Here is a 26,614-nt window from a genome sequence, read left to right as displayed (position 1 = left end):
GGAGGAGTGGTACTGTGCAGTGTATATATACAGGAGGAGTGGTACTGTGCAGTGTATATATACAGGAGGAGTGGTACTGTGCAGTGTATATATACAGGAGGAGTGGTACTGTGCAGTGTATATATACAGGAGGAGTGGTACTGTGCAGTGTATATATACAGGAGGAGTGGTACTGTGCAGTGTATATATACAGGAGGGGTGGTACTGTGCAGTGTATATATACAGGAGGGGTGGTACTGTGCAGTGTATATATACAGGAGGAGCGGTACTGTGCAGTGTGTATATACAGGAGGAGTGGTACTGTGCAGTGTATATATACAGGAGGAGCGGTACTGTGCAGTGTATATATACAGGAGGAGTGGTACTGTGCAGTGTATATATACAGGAGGAGTGGTACTGTGCAGTGTATATATACAGGAGGAGCGGTACTGTGCAGTGTGTATATATACAGGAGGAGTGGTACTGTGCAGTGTGTATATATACAGGAGGAGCGGTACTGTGCAGTGTATATATACAGGAGGAGTGGTACTGTGCAGTGTATATATACAGGAGGAGCGGTACTGTGCAGTGTATATATACAGGAGGAGTGGTACTGTGCAGTGTATATATACAGGAGGAGTGGTACTGTGCAGTGTATATATACAGGAGGAGTGGTACTGTGCAGTGTATATATACAGGAGGAGTGGTACTGTGCAGTGTATATATACAGGAGGAGTGGTACTGTGCAGTGTATATATACAGGAGGAGTGGTACTGTGCAGTGTATATATACAGGAGGAGTGGTACTGTGCAGTGTGTATATATACAGGAGGAGTGGTACTGTGCAGTGTGTATATATACAGGAGGAGCGGTACTGTGCAGTGTGTATATATACAGGAGGAGCGGTACTGTGCAGTGTATATATACAGGAGGAGCGGTACTGTGCAGTGTATATATACAGGAGGAGTGGTACTGTGCAGTGTATATATACAGGAGGAGTGGTACTGTGCAGTGTATATATACAGGAGGAGTGGTACTGTGCAGTGTATATATACAGGAGGAGTGGTACTGTGCAGTGTATATATACAGGAGGAGTGGTACTGTGCAGTGTATATATACAGGAGGGGTGGTACTGTGCAGTGTATATATACAGGAGGAGTGGTACTGTGCAGTGTATATATACAGGAGGAGGGGTACTGTGCAGTGTATATATACAGGAGGAGGGGTACTGTGCAGTGTATATATACAGGAGGAGTGGTACTGTGCAGTGTGTATATATACAGGAGGAGCGGTACTGTGCAGTGTATATATACAGGAGGAGTGGTACTGTGCAGTGTATATATACAGGAGGAGGGGTACTGTGCAGTGTATATATACAGGAGGAGGGGTACTGTGCAGTGTATATATACAGGAGGAGGGGTACTGTGCAGTGTATATATACAGGAGGAGCGGTACTGTGCAGTGTATATATACAGGAGGAGCGGTACTGTGCAGTGTATATATACAGGAGGAGTGGTACTGTGCAGTGTATATATACAGGAGGAGCGGTACTGTGCAGTGTATATATACAGGAGGAGCGGTGCTGTGCAGTGTATATATACAGGAGGAGCGGTACTGTGCAGTGTATATATACAGGAGGAGCGGTACTGTGCAGTGTATATATACAGGAGGAGCGGTACTGTGCAGTGTATATATACAGGAGGAGTGGTACTGTGCTGTGTATATATACAGGAGGAGTGGTACTGTGCTGTGTATATATACAGGAGGAGTGGTACTGTGCGGTGTATATATACAGGAGGAGTGGTACTGTGCGGTGTATATATATACAGTAGAAGTGGTACTGTGCAGTGTATATATACAGGAGGAGTGGTACTGTGCAGTGTATATACAGGAGGAGGGGTACTGTGCAGTGTATATATACAGGAGGAGCGGTACTGTGCAGTGTATATATACAGGAGGAGCGGTACTGTGCAGTGTATATATACAGGAGGAGCGGTACTGTGCTGTGTATATATACAGGAGGAGTGGTACTGTGCTGTGTATATATACAGGAGGAGTGGTACTGTGCGGTGTATATATACAGGAGGAGTGGTACTGTGCAGTGTATATATATACAGTAGAAGTGGTACTGTGCAGTGTATATATACAGGAGGAGTGGTACTGTGCAGTGTATATACAGGAGGAGGGGTTCTGTGCAGTGTATATATACAGGAGGAGCGGTACTGTGCAGTGTATATATACAGGAGGAGCGGTACTGTGCAGTGTATATATACAGGAGGAGTGGTACTGTGCAGTGTATATATACAGGAGGAGTGGTACTGTGCAGTGTATATATACAGGAGGAGTGGTACTGTGCAGTGTATATACAGGAGGAGGGGTTCTGTGCAGTGTATATATACACAGGAGGAGTGGTACTGTGCAGTGTATATATACAGGAGGAGTGGTACTGTGCAGTATATATACAGGAGAAGTGGTACTGTGCAGTGTATATATACAGGAGTGGTACTGTGCAGTGTATATATACAGGAGGAGTGGTACTGTGCAGTGTATATATACAGGAGGAGTGGTACTGTGCAGTGTATATATACAGGAGAAGTGGTACTGTGCAGTGTATATATACAGGAGGAGTGGTACTGTGCAGTGTATATATACAGGAGGAGTGGTACTGTGCAGTGTATATATATATATACAGGAGAAGTGGTACTGTGCAGTGTATATATACAGGAGTGGTACTGTGCAGTGTGTATATACAGGAGGAGTGGTACTGTGCAGTGTATATATACAGGAGGAGTGGTACTGTGCAGTGTATATATACAGGACAGGAGGAGTGGTACTGAGCAGTGTATATAGGAGCAGTGTCCTCTGATGGATGTATACAGCACCGTTCTGAGAGGGGGGGGCTATGATGGGGGTCTTACATGTTTAGCAGGTGTCATGGGTGAGTTGTGGGTCTGGAGTGTTGTCTGGTATGTGGAGTTGCTTCGCTCTCTCGGGATCAGACTCCTCCATCCTCCATGACACTCGGGATAATCCACATTCTTGTCCATCCAGGAATCCTCTGCACATTTCACACTTGATCAGATTAGATACACGGCTCAGCAGACAGTATCACACAGGAGAGGATTAGATACACGGCTCAGCAGACAGTATCCCACAGTAGAGGATTAGATACACGGCTCAGCAGACAGTATCACACAGGAGAGGATTAGATACACGGCTCAGCAGACAGTATCACACAGGATAGGATTAGATACACGGCTCAGCAGACAGTATCACACAGGAGAGGATTAGATACACGGCTCAGCAGACAGTATCACACAGGAGAGGATTAGATACACGGCTCAGCAGACAGTATCACACATTTAGATACACGGCTCAGCAGTCAGTATCACACAGGAGAGGATTAGATACACGGCTCAGCAGTCAGTATCACACATTTGGATTAGATACACGGCTCAGCAGTCAGTATCACAAAGGAGAGGATTAGATACACGGCTCAGCAGTCAGTATCACACAGGAGAGGATTAGATACACGGCTCAGCAGTCAGTATCACACAGGAGAGGATTAGATACACGGCTCAGCAGTCAGTATCACACAGGAGAGGATTAGATACACTGCTCAGCAGTCAGTATCACACAGGAGAGGATTAGATACACTGCTCAGCAGACAGTATCACACAGGAGAGGATTAGATACACGGCTCAGCAGCCAGTATCACACAGGAGAGGATTAGATACATGGCTCAGCAGACAGTATCACACAGGAGAGGATTAGATACACGGCTCAGCAGTCAGTATCACACAGGAGAGGATTAGATACACGGCTCAGCAGTCAGTATCACACAGGAGAGGATTAGATACACTGCTCAGGAGACAGTATCACACAGGATAGGATTAGATACACGGCTCAGCAGTCAGTATCACACAGGATAGGATTAGATACACGGCTCAGCAGTCAGTATCACACAGGAGAGGATTAGATACACAGCTCAGCAGACAGTATCACACAGGAGAGGATTAGATACACAGCTCAGCAGACAGTATCACACAGGAGAGGATTAGATACACGGCTCAGCAGTCAGTTTCACACAGGAGAGGATTAGATACACGGCTCAGCAGTCAGTATCACACAGGAGAGGATTAGATACACTGCTCAGGAGACAGTATCACACAGGATAGGATTAGATACACAGCTCAGCAGTCAGTATCACACAGGATAGGATTAGATACACAGCTCAGCAGTCAGGCTGAGGGTGTGTAGGCTTAGATACTCTTATTGACACTATGTGACCAAAGCAGAGTGCATCCTGAACTTCCTGGTTCATGAAAAATACAGTAAATGAAACGGAAACAATGTATCAACCGACAGTGACGTTACATTCAGTTCTGGAAGATGGCGACATAAACAGCACACTCTGTTCATAAATGAGAACTCATTCACTGACACCAAGCAGAGGCCATTACTATTCTTCTTCACAGACTGTATGGTCAAATTATTATATAACTAGTTGCAGGGAAACCTAATTATATTTACAGCTGTCAGAGGGTGAAGGAGACCAACTTGGGACTATATTTACAGTTGCCAGAGGAATAAGGAGACAGACTGGGGAACATATTTGGCACTAAATTAGGGTGGTCAGAGGATGTAGGAAACTACATACGTAACTTATGGGGAACAACATTTACAGCTGCCAGAGGGCGAAGGAGACCAAGAAATTTACTACCGTATGTACTTTATTTAAAGCTGCTAAAGGATGAAAGAGACTAAATGAGCACTTCCTGTCTAGTTTATTTCCAGCTACCAGAGGGGGAAGAAGGCCAACTAGTAATATAATGAGAACTATATTCACAGCTTCCAGATGAGGAGGCACACCAACTGTGGAATTACTGGGGACTATGGTAACAGTTGTCAGAGGAGACAGGAGACTGGTAGCCGTAACTTTAGTCCCTGGTTAGAGGGGAAAAGAAACTGGAGCAAGAAGGAATGGATTAAGTGCAGAGTCCAAGCAAAGGGCTTAGAAAACAGCAAGCAGTCATGTGGCGCTGCTGAGCAGCCCAGCCACTAGGTGGCGACTCTAAGGAGGAAAATGGTGCACAAGACAAATTTGGATTCACAGGATATCGCTTAAAAGGATAATTCTACAGGAACAGAATTATCTCCTTAGGATCAACCTACTTGGACCAACAGAAGCTATTTTTGTGCTTCGGGACCCCTCTTCTCCGGACTGCTGGGATCCTACTGCTGTGATGTCACTGATTACAAGAATAGGGCTCTCAGCTACCAAAAAAATTAGACAGTTCTGTAGACAATGAATGGAGCAGAGGCTGAGCGCGCACTTTCACTCCATCCCAGGAGAGGTTCTGCAGAGCATCAGCCTCATAATTCCAGACCTCCGTTCTCACGGCCACCGGGGGTCCCAGCAGATGTCCATGACCAGTAAGAATCCCCCATCCTATGGATAAGAACATCCCCTACACCGGAGCCATAGGGGAGTCACCATGTATTGGTGGTCAGGGTTAACGGGAAGGTTGGACCCCAGCTCTGCGTTACGCATCTGCCTTACGAAAAACTGCCTGAAATTTGGTCAAAGGACAAAGGTTTGTTAGCTGCTGACACGAGGAATGGAAGATGCTGAGGGGACATTCCCAGACCCAAACCTGCGCCCCTCCACCGCCCAGAGCCAAACCTGCGCCCCTCCACCGCCCAGAGCCAAACCTGCGCCCCTCCACCGCCCAGACCCCAAACCTGCGCCCCACCACCACCCAGACCCAAACCTGCGTCCCTCCACTGCCCAGACCCAAACCTGCGCCCCTCCACCGCCCAGAGCCAAACCTGCGCCCCTCCACCGCCCAGACCCCAAACCTGCGCCCCTCCACCACCCAGACCCAAACCTGCGTCCCTCCACCGCCCAGACCCAAACCTGCGCCCCTCCACTGCCCAGACCCAAACCTGCGCCCCTCCACTGCCCAGACCCAAACCTGCGCCCCTCCACTGCCCAGACCCAAACCTGCGCCCCTCCACTGCCCAGACCCAAACCTGCGCCCCTCCACTGCCCAGACCCAAACCTGCGCCCCTCCACTGCCCAGACCCAAACCTGCGCCCCTCCACCACCCAGACCCAAACCTGCTCCCCTCCACCACCCAGACCCAAACCTACGTCCCTCCACCACCCAGACCCAAACCTATGTCCCTCCACCGCCCAAACCTGCGCCCCTCCACCGCCTAGACCCAAACCTGCGCCCCTCCACCGCCTAGACCCAAACCTGCGCCCTTCCACCGCCCAGACTCATTCAATGTCTCTCAAGGTTTATAAACTTGGGGCAACATGTGTCCTAGATTAACTGGGAGGCTCTGGAAAGGGGGAGCCTCAGCAATGTGAGACGATGGAGGCCGGGGAGGAAGCGGAGGGTGGGACGGGGTGGGGGGGGGAAGAGAACATGTTCATGTGCACATTGAAAAATCCTTTTTATTACGGCTGACATCTCCGCCAGGATTAGCCCACTACAGAAAAATGTATCTGCAGGAGGCGGCAGGCACACAAGGTGTTAATACATGTACAACGCGCCTGCCACACGGCAGTGCCCAGACAGCGCAGACCGCTGCCACACGGCAGTGCCCAGACAGCGCAGACCGCTGCCACACGGCAGTGCCCAGACAGCGCAGACCGCTGCCACACGGCAGTGCCCAGACAGCGCAGACAGCTGCCACACGGCAGTGCTCAACACTCACCCTGGCAGGAGGGAAGAACCCAAACAGGACCACATGGAGCCAGGCAGCGCCCACCACGTATTACATACATTACTGCCATATAGGAGACTAGCAGCAGCCATACAGTAACAGTGGTCGTATAACAAAACCTCACACCACGTCACTCCAGAGCTGAATTCATAATTCGTAGGTGTAAGTGATATTACAAACTTGAAGCCGCTCTGGAGTATAATACAGGATGTAACTCAGGATCAGTAATGTAATGTATGTACACAGTGACTGCACCCGCAGAATAGTGAGTGCAGCTCTGGAGTATAATACAGGTGGTAACTCAGGATCAGTAATGTAATGTATGTACACAGTGACTGCACCAGCAGAATAGTGAGTGCAGCTCTGGGGTATAATACAGGAGGTAGCTCAGGATCAGTAATGTAATGTATGTACACAGTGACTGCACCAGCAGAATAGTGAGTGCAGCTCTGGAGTATAATACAGGAGGTAGCTCAGGATCAGTAATGTAATCTATGTACATAGTGACTGCACCAGCAGAATAGTGAGTGCAGCTCTGGAGTATAATACTGGATGTAACTCAGGATCAGTAATGTATGTACACAGTGACTGCACCAGCAGAATAGTGAGTGCAGCTCTGGGGTATAATACAGGATGTAACTCAGGATCAGTAATGTATGTACACAGTGACTGCACCAGCAGAATAGTGAGTGCAGCTCTGGGGTATAATACAGGATGTAACTCAGGATCAGTAATGTATGTACACAGTGACTGCACCAGCAGAATAGTGAGTGCAGCTCTGGAGTATAATACAGGATGTAACCCAGGATCAGTAATGTAATGTATGTACACAGTGACTGCACCAGCAGAATAGTGAGTGCAGCTCTGGAGTATAATACAGGATGTAACTCAGGATCAGTAATGTATGTACACAGTGACTGCACCAGCAGAATAGTGAGTGCAGCTCTGGAGTATAATACAGGATGTAACTCAGGATCAGTAATGTAATGTATGTACACAGTGACTGCACCAGCAGAATAGTGAGTGCAGCTCTGGGGTATAATACAGGATGTAACTCAGGATCAGTAATGTAATGTATGTACACAGTGACTGCACCCGCAGAATAGTGAGTGCAGCTCTGGAGTATAATACAGGTGGTAACTCAGGATCAGTAATGTAATGTATGTACACAGTGACTACACCAGCAGAATAGTGAGTGCAGCTCTGGAGTATAATACAGGAGGTAGCTCAGGATCAGTAATGTAATCTATGTACATAGTGACTGCACCAGCAGAATAGTGAGTGCAGCTCTGGAGTATAATACTGGATGTAACTCAGGATCAGTAATGTATGTACACAGTGATTGCACCAGCAGAATAGTGAGGGCAGCTCTGGGGTATAATACAGGATGTAACTCAGGATCAGTAATGTATGTACACAGTGACTACACCAGCAGAATAGTGAGTGCAGCTCTGTAGTATAATACAGGATGTAACTCAGGATCAGTAATGTAATGTATGTACACAGTGACTGCACCAGCAGAATAGTGAGTGCAGCTCTGGAGTATAATACAGGATGTAACTCAGGATCAGTAATGTAATGTATGTACACAGTGACTGCACCAGCAGAATAGTGAGTGCAGCTCTGGAGTATAATACAGGAGGTAACTCGGGGTCATTACAGGATACTGAGACCACTTTGTACGGTCATAAAACATGGAGGGTCCCTTGTCCTCTACAAGCAGTAGAATATCAGTTTTGTCTGCAGCCTCCTCTCCTGCTCGGCCTCAGTGCCTGATTATTTGATGGCTTCTATCAGGTGTCTCCTTTCCTCTTACACCTTATCTATTTTATCTCAGCCCTTTCATCTATTAGGGGCAGGAAGCCCCCTGATCTCCAGTGTTTGCAGACCCCCGCTCCTCCTCTTACCTTGTTTCCTTTCAAGTTAAATCATAATCAAAGTTAGACGATTTCCCAAACAAACGCGTTACTAAAAAAAGAAAGAATAAATTAACGACAGTGGCACGGTGACGCCCGGTCAGATGTCAGGATGGTGGTGCACGGTGGTGATGGGGGGGGGGGGCTCCTTATATACAAAGCCCAATGTAGTGGTTATATGTTCTCCACAAATAAAAGAATCAGTCACTGAAATCCAGATGGTCATTCGGCTCCATCACCCGCCGGTGTCTAACATCCGGCTCCATCACCCGCCGGTGTCTAACATCCGGCTCCATCACCCGCCGGTGTCTAACATCCGGCTCCATCACCCGCCGGTGTCTAACATCCGGCTCCATCACCCGCCGGTGTATAACATCCGGCTCCATCACCCCCCGGTGTATAACATCCGGCTCCATCACTTCATGGCCGAGCAGTTGCACACAGCCATACATCACCAAGCACAATCCTGGGCGGCGGATGGAGTGGTGTAAAGCCGCCACCACTTGACTCTGGAGGAGACGTGCTCTGTGCAGTGACGGATCGCACTTCTCTATCTGCGGCTGATGGCCGTTACCTGTCCCCCATGACTGAGCCCAGCGCACAAGCTCCATACAGAAACGGAGAGAAGATGAGGGGCCGGACAGAGCCTAGACCCCAACCTTATCCAATAAGTAGAATGGAGATTGGGAGCCCGGACCCCCAATATCAGGGTCTGATCCTCATTCCTGATTCTTCTGGATGAAGGGACAGAAATTCAAACAGAAGCCTCCAGAATATAGAAGAAAACCGAGAGGAGTACCGCCACAGTAATATCTATGGCGGTAGGAGGGACGATCATCGGCCCAGTCACTATTGTGTGGGGGCTTTACAGACCTCTTCACCGGGGGCAGGAGGGAATATTTAAAGATAAAACCCATTAAAAAGTTTCTATACAAAGAAGAAAATAATCAAGTAACAGAATGAGAAAAGATTCAGCCTCAATTGTACAACGCGCTTCGAGCTCTCCGCCTCTGGGTGACGGCAGTGCGGCCTTATAAGACTGGGGATTCATGGAGGGGTTTCCTAAAGCTTTTATATCCCCCTGGATCTGTGACGTTGCCTTATCTACAGTGCGGCTCCCCAAAAGTGCTCCCAAGCTAAATCTATAGGGAAGAGAAGGACTCACTATTCCTGGAGACTGCGGGGAACCAAAAGACATAACTTGCTGCACAATTTCAGCACCCAAGACTTTTTTTTTTTAGCCCAAAGACAATTTAATTAGACAATAAATTATAATATTCTGTTTTCCTGCAGCTGCCACTAGAGGGAGATTACAGAAAACTGAGCAACACAGACTAAATGATCAGCTTCCAGGAGGGGAAGGAGACCGATTCTGTCCGTAAGCTGCCGGCAGTCGGGACACACAAGACAAAATTTAAGATATATTTCTATGCAAACAATGTAAATTACTCTAAAAAATCACTTTACAGGATTTTTGGTATGAAAAAGGTTAAGATGACAACTTCTATAATAAGATCGGACACCTGAAAATTAGGTTCTCATTAGTGATGAACGAGTATACTCGTTGCTCAGGTTTCCCCGAGCATGCTTGGGTGATGTCTGAGTATTTTGGCGTGCTCGGAGATTTAGTTTTCATTGTCTCAGCTGCTTGATTTGCGGCTGCTAGACAGCCTGAATACATGTGAGGAATGCCTGTATGTTAGGAAATCCCTTCATGTATTCAGCCTGTCTACAAGTCGCTAATCATGCAGCTGAGACTAAACAATCTCCAAGCACGCCAAAATACTCGGAGACCACCCCAGCAACGAGTATACTCGCTCATCACTAGTTCTGATCTGTCTGTAAAGCGCTACGGATTATGACGGCGCTATAGAAGCAAGTGCATCCAGGTCAGACAGCAGACGCCAGATCATCATCAGCGCATGACTACGAGACGCAAAATCACAAGACAAAAACTCAATTTCTTAAAAAGAGAAGTTGCAGTCACCAATCTGTCACAGTCACACAAAGAAGCGAAAAAGAAATGTCAGCAGCAAAGAAAAAAGAGAAGTGGTAATAATATATAAAAAATTATAGTAGTTATAATCTTGTACATAGGGGGCAGTATTATAGTAGTTATATTCCTGTATATAGGTGCAGTATTATAGTAGTTATATTCTTGTACATAGGAGCAGTATTATAGTAGTTATATTCTTGTACATAGGGGGCAGTATTATAGTAGTTATATTCTTGTACATAGGAGCAGTATTATAGTAGTTATATTCTTGTACATGGGGCAGTATTATAGTAGTTATATTCCTGTATATAAGTGCATTATTATAGTAGTTATATTCTTGTACATAGGGGGCAGTACTATAGTAGTTATATTCTTGTACATAGGGGGCAGTATTATAGTAGTTATATTCTTGTACATAGGGGCAGTATTATAGTAGTTATATTCTTGTACATAGGGGGCAGTATTATAGTAGTTATATTCTTGTACATAGGAGCAGTATTATAGCAGTTATATTCTTGTACATAAGTGGCAGTATTATAGTAGTTATATTCTTGTACAAAGGGGCAGTATTATAGTAGTTATATTCTTGTACATAAGGGGCAGTATTATAGTAGTTATATTCTTGTACATAGGGGGCAGTATTATAGTAGTTATATTCTTGTACATAGGGGGCAGTATTATAGTAGTTATATTCTTGTACATAGGGGGCAGTATTATAGTAGTTATATTCTTGTACATAGGGGCAGTATTATAGTAGTTATATTCTTGTACATAGGAGCAGTATTATAGCAGTTATATTCTTGTACATAAGGGGCAGTATTATAGTAGTTATATTCTTGTACATAGGGGGCAGTATTATAGTAGTTATATTCTTGTACATAGGGGGCAGTATTATAGTAGTTATATTCTTGTACATAAGGGGCAGTATTATAGCAGTTATATTCTTGTACATAAGGGGCAGTATTATAGTAGTTATATTCTTGTACATAGGGGGCAGTATTATAGTAGTTATATTCTTGTACATAGGGGGCAGTATTATAGTAGTTATATTCTTGTACATAGCGGGCAGTATTATAGTAGTTATATTCTTGTACATAGGGGGCAGTATTATAGTAGTTATATTCTTGTATATAGGAGCAGTATTATAGTAGTTATATTCCTGTACATAAGGGGCAGTATTATAGTAGTTATATTCTTGTACATAGGGGGCAGTATAATGGTAGTTATATTCTTGTACATAGGGGCAGTATTATAGTAGTTATATTCTTGTATATAGGAGCTGTATTATAGTAGTTATATTCTTGTATATAGGGTGCAGTATTATAGTAGTTATATTCTTGTATATAGGGTGCAGTATTATAGTTATATTCTTGTACATAGGAGCAGTATTATAGTAGTTATATTCTTGTATATAGGAGCAGTATTATAGTAGTTATATTCTTGTACATAGGGGGCAGTATTATAGTAGTTATATTCTTGTATATAGGGTGCAGTATTATAGTTATATTCTTGTACATAGGAGCAGTATTATAGTAGTTATATTCTTGTATATAGGAGCAGTATTATAGTAGTTATATTCCTGTACATAAGGGGCAGTATTATAGCAGTTATATTCTTGTACATAAGGGGCAGTATTATAGTAGTTATATTCTTGTACATAGGGGGCAGTATTATAGTAGTTATATTCTTGTACATAGGGGGCAGTATTATAGTAGTTATATTCTTGTATATAGGAGCAGTATTATAGTAGTTATATTCTTGTACATAAGGGGCAGTATTATAGCAGTTATATTCTTGTACATAAGGGGCAGTATTATAGTAGTTATATTCTTGTACATAGGGGGCAGTATTATAGTAGTTATATTCTTGTACATAGGGGGCAGTATTATAGTAGTTATATTCTTGTACATAGCGGGCAGTATTATAGTAGTTATATTCTTGTACATAGGGGGCAGTATTATAGTAGTTATATTCTTGTATATAGGAGCAGTATTATAGTAGTTATATTCCTGTACATAAGGGGCAGTATTATAGTAGTTATATTCTTGTACATAGGGGGCAGTATAATGGTAGTTATATTCTTGTACATAGGGGCAGTATTATAGTAGTTATATTCTTGTATATAGGAGCAGTATTATAGTAGTTATATTCTTGTATATAGGGTGCAGTATTATAGTAGTTATATTCTTGTATATAGGGTGCAGTATTATAGTTATATTCTTGTACATAGGAGCAGTATTATAGTAGTTATATTCTTGTATATAGGAGCAGTATTATAGTAGAGTAGTTATATTCCTGTACATAAGGGGCAGTATTATAGTAGTTATATTCTTGTACATAGGGGGCAGTATAATGGTAGTTATATTCTTGTACATAGGGGCAGTATTATAGTAGTTATATTCTTGTATATAGGAGCAGTATTATAGTAGTTATATTCTTGTATATAGGGTGCAGTATTATAGTAGTTATATTCTTGTACATAGGAGCAGTATTATAGTAGTTATATTCTTGTATATAGGAGCAGTATTATAGTAGTTATATTCTTGTACATAGGGGGCAGTATTATAGTAGTTATATTCTTGTACATAGGAGCAGTATTATAGTAGTTATATTCTTGTACATAGGAGCAGTATTATAGTAGTTATATTCTTGTATATAGGAGCAGTATTATAGTAGTTATATTCTTGTACATAGGAGCAGTATTATAGTAGTTGTATTCTTGTACATAGGAGCAGTATTATAATAGTTATATTCTTGTACATAGGAGCAGTATTATAGTAGTTATATTCTTGTATATAGGAGCAGTATTATAGTAGTTATATTCTTGTACATAGGAGCAGTATTATAGTAGTTATATTCTTGTACATAGGGGCAGTATTATAGTAGTTGTATTCTTGTACATAGGAGGCAGTATTATAGTAGTTATATTCTTGTACATAGGGGGCAGTATTATAGTAGTTGTATTCTTGTACATAGGGGGCAGTATTATAGTAGTTATATTCTTGTACATAGGAGCAGTATTATAGTAGTTATATTCTTGTACATAGGGGGCAGTATTATAGTAGTTATATTCTTGTACATAGGAGCAGTATTATAGTAGTTATATTCTTGTACATAGGGGGCAGTATTATAGTAGTTGTATTCTTGTACATAGGAGGCAGTATTATAGTAGTTATATTCTTGTACATAGGAGCAGTATTATAGTAGTTATATTCTTGTACATAGGAGCAGTATTATAGTAGTTATATTCTTGTATATAGGGGCAGTATTATAGTAGTTATATTCTTGTACATAGGAGCAGTATTATAGTAGTTATATTCTTGTACATAGGGGCAGTATTATAGTAGTTATATTCTTGTATATAGGAGCAGTATTATAGTAGTTATATTCTTGTACATGGGGCAGTATTATAGTAGTTATATTCTTGTACATAGGAGCAGTATTATAGTAGTTATATTCTTGTACATGGGGCAGTATTATAGTAGTTATATTCTTGTACATAGGAGCAGTATTATAGTAGTTATATTCTTGTACATAGGGGCAGTATTATAGTAGTTATATTCTTGTACATAGGGGCAGTATTATAGTAGTTATATTCTTGTATATAGGAGCAGTATTATAGTAGTTATATTCTTGTACATGGGGCAGTATTATAGTAGTTGTATTCTTGTACATAGGAGCAGTATTATAGTAGTTATATTCTTGTACATAGGGGCAGTATTATAGTAGTTATATTCTTGTACATAGGGGCAGTATTATAGTAGTTATATTCTTGTATATAGGAGCAGTATTATAGTAGTTATATTCTTGTACATAGGGGACAGTATTATAGTAGTTATATTCTTGTACATAGGAGCAGTATTATAGTAGTTATATTCTTGTACATAGGAGCAGTATTATAGTAGTTATATTCTTGTACATAGGGGCAGTATTATAGTAGTTATATTCTTGTACATAGGGGGCAGTATTATAGTAGTTATATTCTTGTACATAGGAGCAGTATTATAGTAGTTATATTCTTGTACATAGGGAGCAGTATTATAGTAGTTATATTCTTGTACATAGGGGCAGTATTATAGTAGTTATATTCTTGTACATAGGGGGCAGTATTATAGAAGTTATATATTTTTACCACTTATTTGATCCGTTTCCCCCATTTCTGACGGTCTCGTCCTCTCCTTTTCTGGATAATCCTCAGTAATAGACACTAGATAAGGTGGATATGTGATGTTATGGAGGGTCCGGAGGGGCGCAGGGTCCAGACGTGTCTGGTGTTGTGCAGATTTCGGTCCACTGCTGTCAGTAGATGTCTCTGGAGCCACAGAGGTCGCATTCTTGTAGCTTTCTGTCATAATTAAGATCTCTGCTTGCCGTCAGTGAACGGCGCCATTTTTGTTCACTTTCAGAGTCACAGCTGAGGGTTTGTTACTATTTTCTGACAACAATCATATTTAGGAAACCTTCCTTCTGCAGCGACCGACACCTTGCTGCCTCTGTAAATTTACCGCATGTGGACTCCTGTGTTCGTCGCCATTGAGAATCAATCTCCATAGTAACCAGTGACCAAGAATAACCAATCAGAAAACAGGTTATATCTCGTCAAGGACGGTTAGAAAGTAAAAGCTAAGCTCTGATTGGTTGGCGAATCAAAGGCAGTTAGTGGAAGCTATTAGCAACCAATTAGGTTCCCAGGATTTGGTTGCTAAGGGCCGAGGTTTCACTTTCCTTTTAGTTTGGTTGCTATGGGCGACGTTAGCATTTTCCATTTCACCAGGAAAGAAGCCTATAAATCCGCTGTGACTTTCTTCGTCGGCCTGTGCCCCCCCACGCTCGTTATCACCATGCTCGGACGCACCTGGGACGCTCACTGTCCCCCCATTATAGGAGCTTGGTTTGGTCTAATGACCAGCTTGCTGACGGTTTCCATCACTGACGACAGCCGGTCTCCACAATCCGCACAGGGGGCTGGCTGTAATGTGACGCGTTACTATGGCAACTTTGCGTTTTTTGCCCCTTTCGGCAGCACAGATTATCGGCCAATAAGCGAGTCCGACAACTCTCGGGCACCGCGTAATTCAACCGACAACCCTGAGAGACGATCTACATGGCTCTTACACCATAAAGAAGCAGCAGCAGCCGCCAGGGATTAAAGGGTTAATGTTTTAACTCTCCGCTGCCTGGGAAAGCTGGGTGACCGCCAATATGGATGGCAGGAATGTCTGTACAGACAGGGGACCGGGGAGGACGGGCGAGCAGGACACTTGTCAGCACAGCTTTCCCAGAAGGTGACATGGACCAGGCGGGATCTGTCAGCGCCCACAGACTGGGGAGAGAGAGGGGGACGCACAGACCACCGGGGCGAGAGAGAAGGGGGGACGCACAGACCACCGGGGAGCGCGAGAGAGAGGGGGGACGCACAGACCACCGGGGCGCGCGAGAGAGAGGGGGGGACGCACAGACCACCGGGGCGAGAGAGAAGGGGGGACGCACAGACCACCGGGGCGCGCGAGAGAGAGGGGGGACGCACAGACCACCGGGGCGCGCGAGAGAGAGGGGGGACGCACAGACCACCGGGGCGCGCGAGAGAGGGGACGCACAGACCACCGGGGCGCGCGAGAGGGGGGACGCACAGACCACCGGGGCGCGCGAGAGAGAGGGGGGACGCACAGGCCACCGGGGCGCGCGAGAGAGAGGGGGGGGACGCACAGACCACCGGGGCACGCGAGAGAGAGGGGGGGGACGCACAGACCACCGGGGCACGCGAGAGAGAGGGGGGACACACAACAGACCACCGGGGGGGAGGGACACACAGACCGGAGGGGAGAGAGAGAGGGGGGGGGACACACAGACCGGAGGGGAGAGAGAGAGGGGGGGGGGGGACACACAGACCGGAGGGGAGAGAGAGAGGGGGGGGGGGGGGGACACACAGACCGGAGGGGAGAGAGAGAGAGAGAGGGGGGGGGGACACACAACAGACCACCGGGGGGAGGGACACACAGACCGGAGGGGAGAGAGAGGGGGGGGGGGGGACACAGACCGGAGGGGAGAGAGAGAGAGAGAGGGGGGGGGGGGGACACACAGACCGGAAGGGAGAGAGAGAGAGGGGGGGGGACACACAGACCGGAGGGGAGAGAGAGGGGGGGGGGGGACACAGACCGGAGGGGAGAGAGAGAGAGAGAGAGGGGGACACACAGACCGGAGGGGAGAGAGAGAGAGTGGGGGACACACAGACCGGAGGGGAGAGAGAGAGAGAGAGGGGGGGGGGACACACAGACCGGAGGGGAGAGAGAGAGAGAGAGTGGGGGACACACAGACCGGAGGGGGGAGAGAGAGAGAGAGAGGGGGGGGGACACACAGACCGGAGGGGAGAGAGAGAGAGAGGGGGGGGGACACACAGACCGGAGGGGAGAGAGAGAGAGAGGGGGGGGGACACACAGACCGGAGGGGAGAGAGAGAGAGAGAGGGGGGGGGACACACAGACCGGAGGGGAGAGAGAGAGAGAGAGAGGGGGGGGGACACACAGACCGGAGGGGAGAGAGAGAGAGAGAGGGGGGGACACACAGACCGGAGGGGAGAGAGAGAGAGAGGGGGGGGACACACAGACCGGAGGGGAGAGAGAGAGAGGGGGGGGACACACAGACCGGAGGGGAGAGAGAGAGAGAGAGAGGGGGGGGGGGACACACAGACCGGAGGGGAGAGAGAGAGAGAGAGGGGGGGGGGGACACACAGACCGGAGGGGGGAGAGAGAGAGAGAGAGAGGGGGGGGGGGGGACACACAGACCGGAAGGGAGAGAGAGAGAGGGGGGGGACACACAGACCGGAGGGGAGAGAGAGAGAGTGGGGGACACACAGACCGGAGGGGAGAGAGAGAGAGAGGGGGGGGGGGGACACACAGACCGGAGGGGAGAGAGAGAGAGTGGGGGACACACAGACCGGAGGGGAGAGAGAGAGAGAGGGGGGGGGGGACACACAGACCGGAGGGGAGAGAGAGAGAGAGAGAGGGGGGGGGGACACACAGACCGGAGGGGAGAGAGAGAGAGAGAGAGGGGGGGGGGACACACAGACCGGAGGGGAGAGAGAGAGAGAGAGAGAGAGGGGGGGGACACACAGACCGGAGGGGAGAGAGAGAGAGGGGGGGGGGGACACACAGACCGGAGGGGAGAGAGAGAGAGAGGGGGGGGGGGACACACAGACCGGAGGGGAGAGAGAGGGGGGGGACACACAGACCGGAGGGGAGAGAGAGAGGGGGGGACACACAGACCGGAGGGGAGAGAGAGAGAGGGGGGGACACACAGACCGGAGGGGAGAGAGCGAGAGAGAGGGGGGGACACACAGACCGGAGGGGAGAGAGCGAGAGAGAGGGGGGGACACACAGACCGGAGGGAAGAGAGAGAGAGAGAGGGGGGGACACACAGACCGGAGGGGAGAGAGAGAGGGGGGGACACACAGACCGGAGGGGAGAGAGAGAGAGAGGGGGGGGACACACAGACCGGAGGGGAGAGAGAGAGAGAGGGGGGGGACACACAGACCGGAGGGGAGAGAGAGAGAGAGAGGGGGGGGACACACAGACCGGAGGGGAGAGAGAGAGAGAGAGGGGGGGGACACACAGACCGGAGGGGAGAGAGAGAGAGAGAGGGGGGGGACACACAGACCGGAGGGGAGAGAGAGAGAGAGGGGGGGACACACAGACCGGAGGGGAGAGAGAGAGAGAGGGGGGGACACACAGACCGGAGGGGAGAGAGAGAGAGGGGGGGGACACAGACCGGAGGGGAGAGAGAGAGAGAGGGGGGGGACACAGACCGGAGGGGAGAGAGAGAGAGAGAGAGAGAGGGGGGGACACACAGACCGGAGGGGAGAGAGAGAGGGGGGGACACACAGACCGGAGGGGAGAGAGAGAGAGAGGGGGGGACACACAGACCGGAGGGGAGAGAGAGAGAGAGAGAGAGGGGGGGGGGACACAGACCGGAGGGGAGAGAGAGAGAGAGAGGGGGGGACACACAGACCGGAGGGGAGAGAGAGAGAGAGGGGGGGACACAGACCGGAGGGGAGAGAGAGAGAGAGAGAGAGAGAGGGGGGGACACACAGACCGGAGGGGAGAGAGAGAGAGAGAGAGAGGGGGGGACACACAGACCGGAGGGGAGAGAGAGAGAGAGAGAGAGGGGGGGGACACACAGACCGGAGGGGAGAGAGAGAGAGAGAGAGAGAGAGAGGGGGGGGGACACACAGACCGGAGGGGGGAGAGAGAGAGAGAGAGAGAGGGGGGGGGGACACACAGACCGGAGGGGAGAGAGAGAGAGAGAGAGGGGGGGGACACACAGACCGGAGGGGAGAGAGAGAGAGGGGACACACAGACCGGAGGGGGAGAGAGAGGGGGGGGGGGCACACAGACCGGAGGGGAGAGAGAGAGGGGGGGACACACAGACCGGAGGGGAGAGAGAGAGAGGGGGACACACAACAGACCACTGGGGGGGGGGGGGCACAGACTTATGCTGGATGTGGAAAAGGGGTCCAAACCACAAGCGAGGAGAGGGGTATAAAAATTCTAACATGAAGTAAGGGAACAAACCTCATTTCAAAGGGGGATTCTATAGACCCCAAACTGGAAGGTGGGTACAGACATTACACCAGATGAGAGGAGGGGGATAAAGACCAATAACCTCAGGGAAGGGGAAAGGGCTCCGGACGCTCTTACACTCGGGGGGCTGCCGGTCAGTGACGGGGTCTGAGCGCTGGACGCTCTTACACTCAGGGGGCTTCCGGTCAGTGACGGGGTCTGGGCTCCGGACGCTCTTACACTCGGGGGGGGCTGCCGGTCATTGACGGGGTCTGGGCTCCGGACGCTCTTACACTTGGGGGGCTGCCGGTCAGTGATGGGGTCTGGACGCTCTTACACTCGGGGGGCTGCCGGTCAGTGACGGGGTCTGGGCTCTGGACGCTCTTACACTTGGGGGGGCTGCCGGTCAGTGATGGGGTCTGGACGCTCTTACACTCGGGGGGCTGCCGGTCAGTGACGGGCTCTGGACGCTCTTACACTCGGGGGGCTGCCGGTCAGTGACGGGCTCTGGACGCTCTTACACTCGGGGGGCTGCCGGTCAGTGACGTGCTCTGGACGCTCTTACACTCGGGGGGCTGCCGGTCAGTGACGGGCTCTGGACGCTCTTACACTCGGGGGGCTGCCGGTCAGTGACGTGCTCTGGACGCTCTTACACTCGGGGGGCTGCCGGTCAGTGACGGGCTCTGGACGCTCTTACACTCGGGGGGCTGCCGGTCAGTGACGGGCTCTGGACGCTCTTACACTCGGGGGGGCTGCCGGTCAGTGACGCGGTCTGGACGCTCTTACACTCGGGGGGCTGCCGGTCAGTGACGGGGTCTGGGCTCTGGACGCTCTTACACTCGGGGGGCTGCCGGTCAGTGACGGGGTCTGGGCTCTGGACGCTCTTACACTCGGGGGGCTGCCGGTCAGTGATGGGGTCTGGGCTCTGGACGCTCTTACACTCGGGGGGCTGCCGGTCAGTGACGGGGTCTGGGCTCTGGACGCTCTTACACTCGGGGGGGCTGCCGGTCAGTGACGCGGTCTGGACGCTCTTACACTCGGGGGGCTGCCGGTCAGTGACGGGCTCTGGGCTCTGGACGCTCTTACACTCGGGGGGGCTGCCGGTCAGTGACGCGGTCTGGACGCTCTTACACTCGGGGGGGCTGCCGGTCAGTGACGCGGTCTGGACGCTCTTACACTCGGGGGGGCTGCCGGTCAGTGACGCGGTCTGGACGCTCTTACACTCGGGGGGCTGCCGGTCAGTGACGGGCTCTGGACGCTCTTACACTCGGGGGGCTGCCGGTCAGTGACGCGGTCTGGACGCTCTTACACTCGGGGGGCTGCCGGTCAGTGACGCGGTCTGGACGCTCTTACACTCGGGGGGCTGCCGGTCAGTGACGGGCTCTGGACGCTCTTACACTCGGGGGGCTGCCGGTCAGTGACGGGCTCTGGACGCTCTTACACTCGGGGGGCTGCCGGTCAGTGACGGGCTCTGGACGCTCTTACACTCGGGGGGCTGCCGGTCAGTGACGGGCTCTGGACGCTCTTACACTCGGGGGGCTGCCGGTCAGTGACGGGCTCTGGACGCTCTTACACTCGGGGGGCTGCCGGTCAGTGACGTGCTCTGGACGCTCTTACACTCGGGGGGGCTGCCGGTCAGTGACGCGGTCTGGACGCTCTTACACTCGGGGGGCTGCCGGTCAGTGACGGGGTCTGGGCTCTGGACGCTCTTACACTCGGGGGGCTGCCGGTCAGTGACGGGGTCTGGGCTCTGGACGCTCTTACACTCGGGGGGCTGCCGGTCAGTGACGGGGTCTGGACGCTCTTACACTCGGGGGGCTGCCGGTCAGTGACGCGGTCTGGACGCTCTTACACTCGGGGGGCTGCCGGTCAGTGACGCGGTCTGGACGCTCTTACACTCGGGGGGCTGCCGGTCAGTGACGCGGTCTGGACGCTCTTACACTCGGGGGGCTGCCGGTCAGTGACGCGGTCTGGACGCTCTTACACTCGGGGGGGCTGCCGGTCAGTGACGGGCTCTGGACGCTCTTACACTCGGGGGGCTGCCGGTCAGTGACGCGGTCTGGACGCTCTTACACTCGGGGGGCTGCCGGTCAGTGACGGGCTCTGGACGCTCTTACACTCGGGGGGCTGCCGGTCAGTGACGCGGTCTGGACGCTCTTACACTCGGGGGGCTGCCGGTCAGTGACGGGGGTCTGGGCTCCGGTACTGGGGTCCTTACCTGCATGTCAGGGGGTCTCCTCCTCGGGGGATGATTCAGGCTCCCAAATCCGACACAACAGGACGCCGCGCACAGATACATCCACTGCTGGCGACACCCGCAGGTCACCGGGCGGCGGGCGGCATAGTCCGGTCCTAGATCAGGAACGTACAATCCCCGGAGTAGTCCGGGCTCCCGGTACACGGTGACGGCCCCTGGATTCACTCCTGGTCCGCGGTGTCTCCGCTCCCAATCTCCGGTAAGTTCCTCACTCTCAGCTCCCGATGTGTCCGGTCCTCTCCCCGGTTTTCCCCCGTGTCTCCGGTCCTCTCCCCGGTGACTCTGTTCTCCCCCCGGTTTTCCCCCGTGTCTCCGGTCCTCTCCCCGGTGACTCTGTTCTCCCCCCGGTTTTCCCCCGTGTCTCCGGTCCTCTCCCCGGTGTCCGTCTCCGTCCCGCACTCCACAGATGAGAACTTGTTTCGCTAGGAGCCGTAACTCTAAAACCACGCCCCTCCGTATGTCCCCGCCCATTATCTAGCGGCCACTCCCACAAAGTAATGGAACCCCGCCCATGTGCCTTATCCCCGCCCCTCAGAGGCGCCGCTCGGTGCAGAGCGCAGGTGACAGAAGGTGATGAGCTGCGAGGATAGCGATGACGTCAGAGGTGTAAAGTGTGACGTCACTGAGGTGTAGTGTGTGACGTCACTGAGGTGTAGTGTGTGACGTCACTGAGGTGTAATGTGTGACGACGCCGAGGTGTAATGTGTGACGTCACTGAGGTGTAATGTGTGACGTCACTGAGGTATAATGTGTGACGTGACGTCACTGAGGTGTAATGTGTGACGTCACTGAGGTGTAATGTGTGACGTCGCTGAGGTGTAATGTGTGACGTCACCGAGGTGTAATGTGTGACGTCACCGAGGTGTAATGTGTGACGTCACCGAGGTGTAATGTGTGACGTGACGTCACTGAGGTGTAATGTGTGACGTGACGTCACTGAGGTGTAATGTGTGACGTCACCGAGGTGTAATGTGTGACGTCACCGAGGTGTAATGTGTGACGTCACCGAGGTGTAATGTGTGACGTGACGCCGCCGAGGTGTAATGTGTGACGTCACTGAGGTGTAATGTGTGACGTCACTGAGGTGTAATGTGTGACGTCACTGAGGTGTAATGTGTGACGTCACTGAGGTGTAGTGTGTGACGTCACTGAGGTGTAATGTGTGACGTCACCGAGGTGTAATGTGTGACGTCACCGAGGTGTAATGTGTGACGTCACTGAGGTGTAATGTGTGACGTCACTGAGGTGTAATGTGTGACGTGACGACGCCGAGGTGTAATGTGTGACGTCACTGAGGTGTAGTGTGTGACGTCACGGAGGTGTAATGTGTGACGTCACTGAGGTGTAATGTGTGACGTCACTGAGGTGTAATGTGTGACGTCACCGAGGTGTAATGTGTGACGTCACCGAGGTGTAATGTGTGACGTCACCGAGGTGTAATGTGTGACGTCACCGAGGTGTAATGTGTGACGTCACTGAGGTGTAATGTGTGACGTGACGACGCCGAGGTGTAATGTGTGACGTCACTGAGGTGTAATGTGTGACGTCACTGAGGTGTAATGTGTGACGTCACTGAGGTGTAATGTGTGACGTGACGTCGCCGAAGTGTAATGTTTGACGACGCTGAGGTGTAATGTGTGACGTGACGTCACTGAGGTGTAATGTGTGACGTCACTGAGGTGTAATGTGTGACGTCACTGAGGTGTAATGTGTGACGTCACTGAGGTGTAATGTGTGACGTCACTGAGGTGTAATGTGTGACGTCACTGAGGTGTAATGTGTGACGTCACTGAGGTGTAATGTGTGACGTCACTGAGGTGTAATGTGTGACGTGACGTCGCCGAAGTGTAATGTGTGACGTCACTGAGGTGTAATGTGTGACGTCACTGAGGTGTAATGTGTGACGTGACGTCGCCGAGGTGTAATGTGTGACGTCACTGAGGTGTAATGTGTGACGTCACTGAGGTGTAATGTGTGACGTGACGTCGCCGAAGTGTAATGTGTGACGTCACTGAGGTGTAATGTGTGACGTCACTGAGGTGTAATGTGTGACGTGACGTCGCCGAAGTGTAATGTTTGACGACGCTGAGGTGTAATGTGTGACGTGACGACGCCGAGGTGTAATGTGTGACGTGACGACGCCGAGGTGTAATGTGTGACGTGACGACGCCGAGGTGTAATGTGTGACGTGACGACGCCGAGGTGTAATGTGTGACGTCACTGAGGTGTAATGTGTGACGTCACTGAGGTGTAATGTGTGACGTCACTGAGGTGTAATGTGTGATGTGACGTCACTGAGGTGTAATGTGTGACGTGACGCCGCCGAGGTGTAATGTGTGACGTGACGTCGCCGAAGTGTAATGTTTGACGACGCTGAGGTGTAATGTGTGACGTGACGACGCCGAGGTGTAATGTGTGACGCCGCCGAGGTGTAACGTGTGACGACGCCGAGGTGTAACGTGTGACGACGCCGAGGTGTAACGTGTGACGACGCCGAGGTGTAATGTGTGACGCCGCCGAGGTGTAATGTGTGAGGTGACGTTGCCGAGGTGTAATGTGTGAGGTCGCCGAGGTGTAATGTGTGACGTCACTGAGGTGTAATGTGTGACGTGACGACGCCGAGGTGTAATGTGTGACGTGACGACGCAACGGTGTAATGTGTGACGCGACGCCGCCGAGGTGTAATGTGTGACGTGACGACGCCGAGGTGTAATGTGTGACGACGACGAGGTGTAATGTGTGACGTGACGTCGCCGAGGTGTAATGTGTGACGACGACGAGGTGTAATGTGTGACGTGACGTCGCCGAGGTGTAACGTGTGACGCCGCCGAGGTGTAACGTGTGACGCCGCCGAGGTGTAACGTGTGACGCCGCCGAGGTGTGACGCCGCCGAGGTGTAACGTGTGACGCCGCCGAGGTGTGACGTGTGACGACGAGGTGTAACGTGTGACGCCGCCGAGGTGTAACGTGTGACGACGCCGAGGTGTAACGTGTGACGCCGCTGAGGTGTAACGTGTGACGACGCCGAGGTGTGACGCCGCCGAGGTGTGACGATGCCGAGGTGTGACGTGTGACGCCGCCGAGGTGTAACGTGTGACGCCGCCGAGGTGTAACGTGTGACGACGTCGAGGTGTAACGTGTGACGACACTGAGGTGTAATGTGTGTCGTCACTTGTACCCTCCTGCACGGGCTCACCCGCGGGCGGCTCAGTACAATGCCCTCCGTGTGCGGTACGTGTATTGGCCCTTGTCATCCGTGCTGCCGGGAAACCACCGGGAATTAGAGCTGAGGCGCTCCCGTCCCGTTATAATCTCTGCTCCCGGCAGCACAGAAAACAAGGGCTAATACAAGTCTATGTGTCCGTGAGATGCGCAGCACACGGAGGCGTCAGTGCGTAATCGCTGCTCTGTGACCGACAGGAGAAGCAGGGGCACCGGCCTCGCACAGGGGTCCTGTTATGTGAGCACCTGGCCGGCACTGGTACTGGGGTCCCGTGAACAGTACCCAGCCTGTGCCAGGTGTCGCCCCTCTTGCCCCCTCTCTCCTGTGGTGCTGCCTGAGCCAGGTTTCGCCCCTCTTGCCCTCTCTCTCCTGCGGTGCGGCCTGAGCCAGGTGTCACTCCTCTTGCCCCTCTGGCCTGTGCTAGGTGTCACTCCTCTTGCCCCCTCTCTCCTGCAGTGCGGCCTCTGCCAGTTTTCTCCTCTCTCCTGCGTTGCAGCCTGTGCCAGGTGTCACTCCTCTTGCCCCCTCTCTCCTGCAGTGGGGCCTGTGCCAGGTTTCGCCCCTCTTGCCCCCTCGCCTGCGGTGCGGCCTCTGCCAGGTTTCTCCCCTCTTGCCCCCTCTCTCCTGCGGTGCGGCCTGTGCCAGGTGTCACTCCTCTTGCCCCCTCTCTCCTGCGGTGGGGCCTGTGTCAGGTTTCGCCCCTCTTGCCCCCTCTCTCCTGCGGTGCGGCCTCTGCCAGGTTTCTCCCCTCTTTCCTTCGGTGCGGCCTGTGCTAGGTGTCACTCCTCTTGCTCCCTCTCTCCTGCGGTGGGGCCTGTGCTAGGTGTCACACCACTTGCCCCCTCTCCTGCGGTGCGGCCTGTGCCAGGTGTCACTCCTCTTGCCCCCTCTCTCCTGCGTTGGGGCCTGTGCTAGGTGTCACTCCTCTTGCCCTCTCTCTCCTGTGGTGCGGCCTCTGCCAGTTTTCTCCCCTCTCTCCTGCGTTGCGGTCTGTGCCAGGTGTCACTCCTCTTGCCCCCTCTCTCCTGCGGTGGGGCCTGTGCCAGGTTTCGCCCCTCTTGCCCCCTCTCTCCTGCGGTGCGGCCTGTGCCAGGTGTCACTCCTCTTGCCCCCTCTCTCCTGCGGTGGGGCCTGTGCCAGGTTTCTCCCCTCTTGCCCCCTCTCTCCTGCGGTGGGGCCTGTGCCAGGTTTCTCCCCTCTTGCCCCCTCTCTCCTGTGGTGCGGCCTCTGCCAGGTTTCTCCCCTCTTGCCCCCTCTCTCCTGCGGTGCGGCCTCTGCCAGGTTTCTCCCCTCTTGCTCCCTCTCTCCTGCGGTGGGGCCTGTGCTAGGTGTCACACCACTTGCCCCCTCTCCTGCGGTGCGGCCTGTGCCAGGTTTCACCTCTCTTGCCCCCTCTCTCCTGCGGTGCGGCCTGTGCCAGGTGTTGGCCCTCTTGCCCCCTCTCTCCTGCGGTGCAGCCTGTTCCAGGTTTCGCCCCTTTCGCCTGTGGTGCGGCCTGTGCCAGGTTTCGCCCCTTTGCCCTCTCTCTCCTGCGGTGCGGCCTGTGCCAGATTTCGCCCCTTTCCCCCCTCGCTCCTGCGGTGCGGCCTGTACCAGGTGTTGCCCCCTCTCTCCTGCGGTGTGGCCTGTGCCAGGTGTTGCCCCTCTTGCCCCCGCTCTCATGCGGTGCGGCCTGTGCCAGGTTTCGCCCCCTCTCTCCTGCGGTGCGGCCTGTGCCAGGTTTCACCCTTTTCCCCCCTCTCTCCTGCGGTGGGCGCTGCTCTCACCTCTTTTTTTGGGTTTCTAGTGTTTCTCTTCTCACTCTGGAAATAGGTCGGTTTCCTCCGCTAATCTCCCCACAGTGAACCTGGCAGGGTCACATCAGATCACCCCACCTCCCCTATAGTCAGTGCCGCTCCCCTGTGCCAGCCGGCGGCCCAGCGTGCGTCAGGACTCTACCACACACTCCACTTT

The 26,614-nt window shown here is 51.3% G+C and overlaps 1 protein-coding gene across 1 annotated transcript in view; it reads right to left on the bottom strand.

Annotated features, from left to right (window-relative positions):
* WNT5B (Wnt family member 5B) overlaps nucleotides 1-21,850 on the bottom strand; it is a 122,837-nt gene extending 100,987 nt beyond the window's left edge. The window contains exon 1 of the mRNA XM_073544170.1: nucleotides 21,400-21,850. Coding sequence (XP_073400271.1) covers nucleotides 21,400-21,480 — 81 coding nt within the window. The 5' untranslated portion in view covers nucleotides 21,481-21,850. The remainder of the gene's footprint in view (nucleotides 1-21,399) is intronic.
* Nucleotides 21,851-26,614: the final 4,764 nt, after the last annotated feature.

Source organism: Dendrobates tinctorius, unplaced genomic scaffold (genome assembly GCF_039654945.1).
Source record: "Dendrobates tinctorius isolate UK_male_01 unplaced genomic scaffold, ASM3965494v1 ptg000136l, whole genome shotgun sequence".
Lineage (NCBI taxonomy): Eukaryota > Metazoa > Chordata > Amphibia > Anura > Dendrobatidae > Dendrobates > Dendrobates tinctorius.
This window is presented reverse-complemented; position numbering and strand designations above follow the sequence as displayed.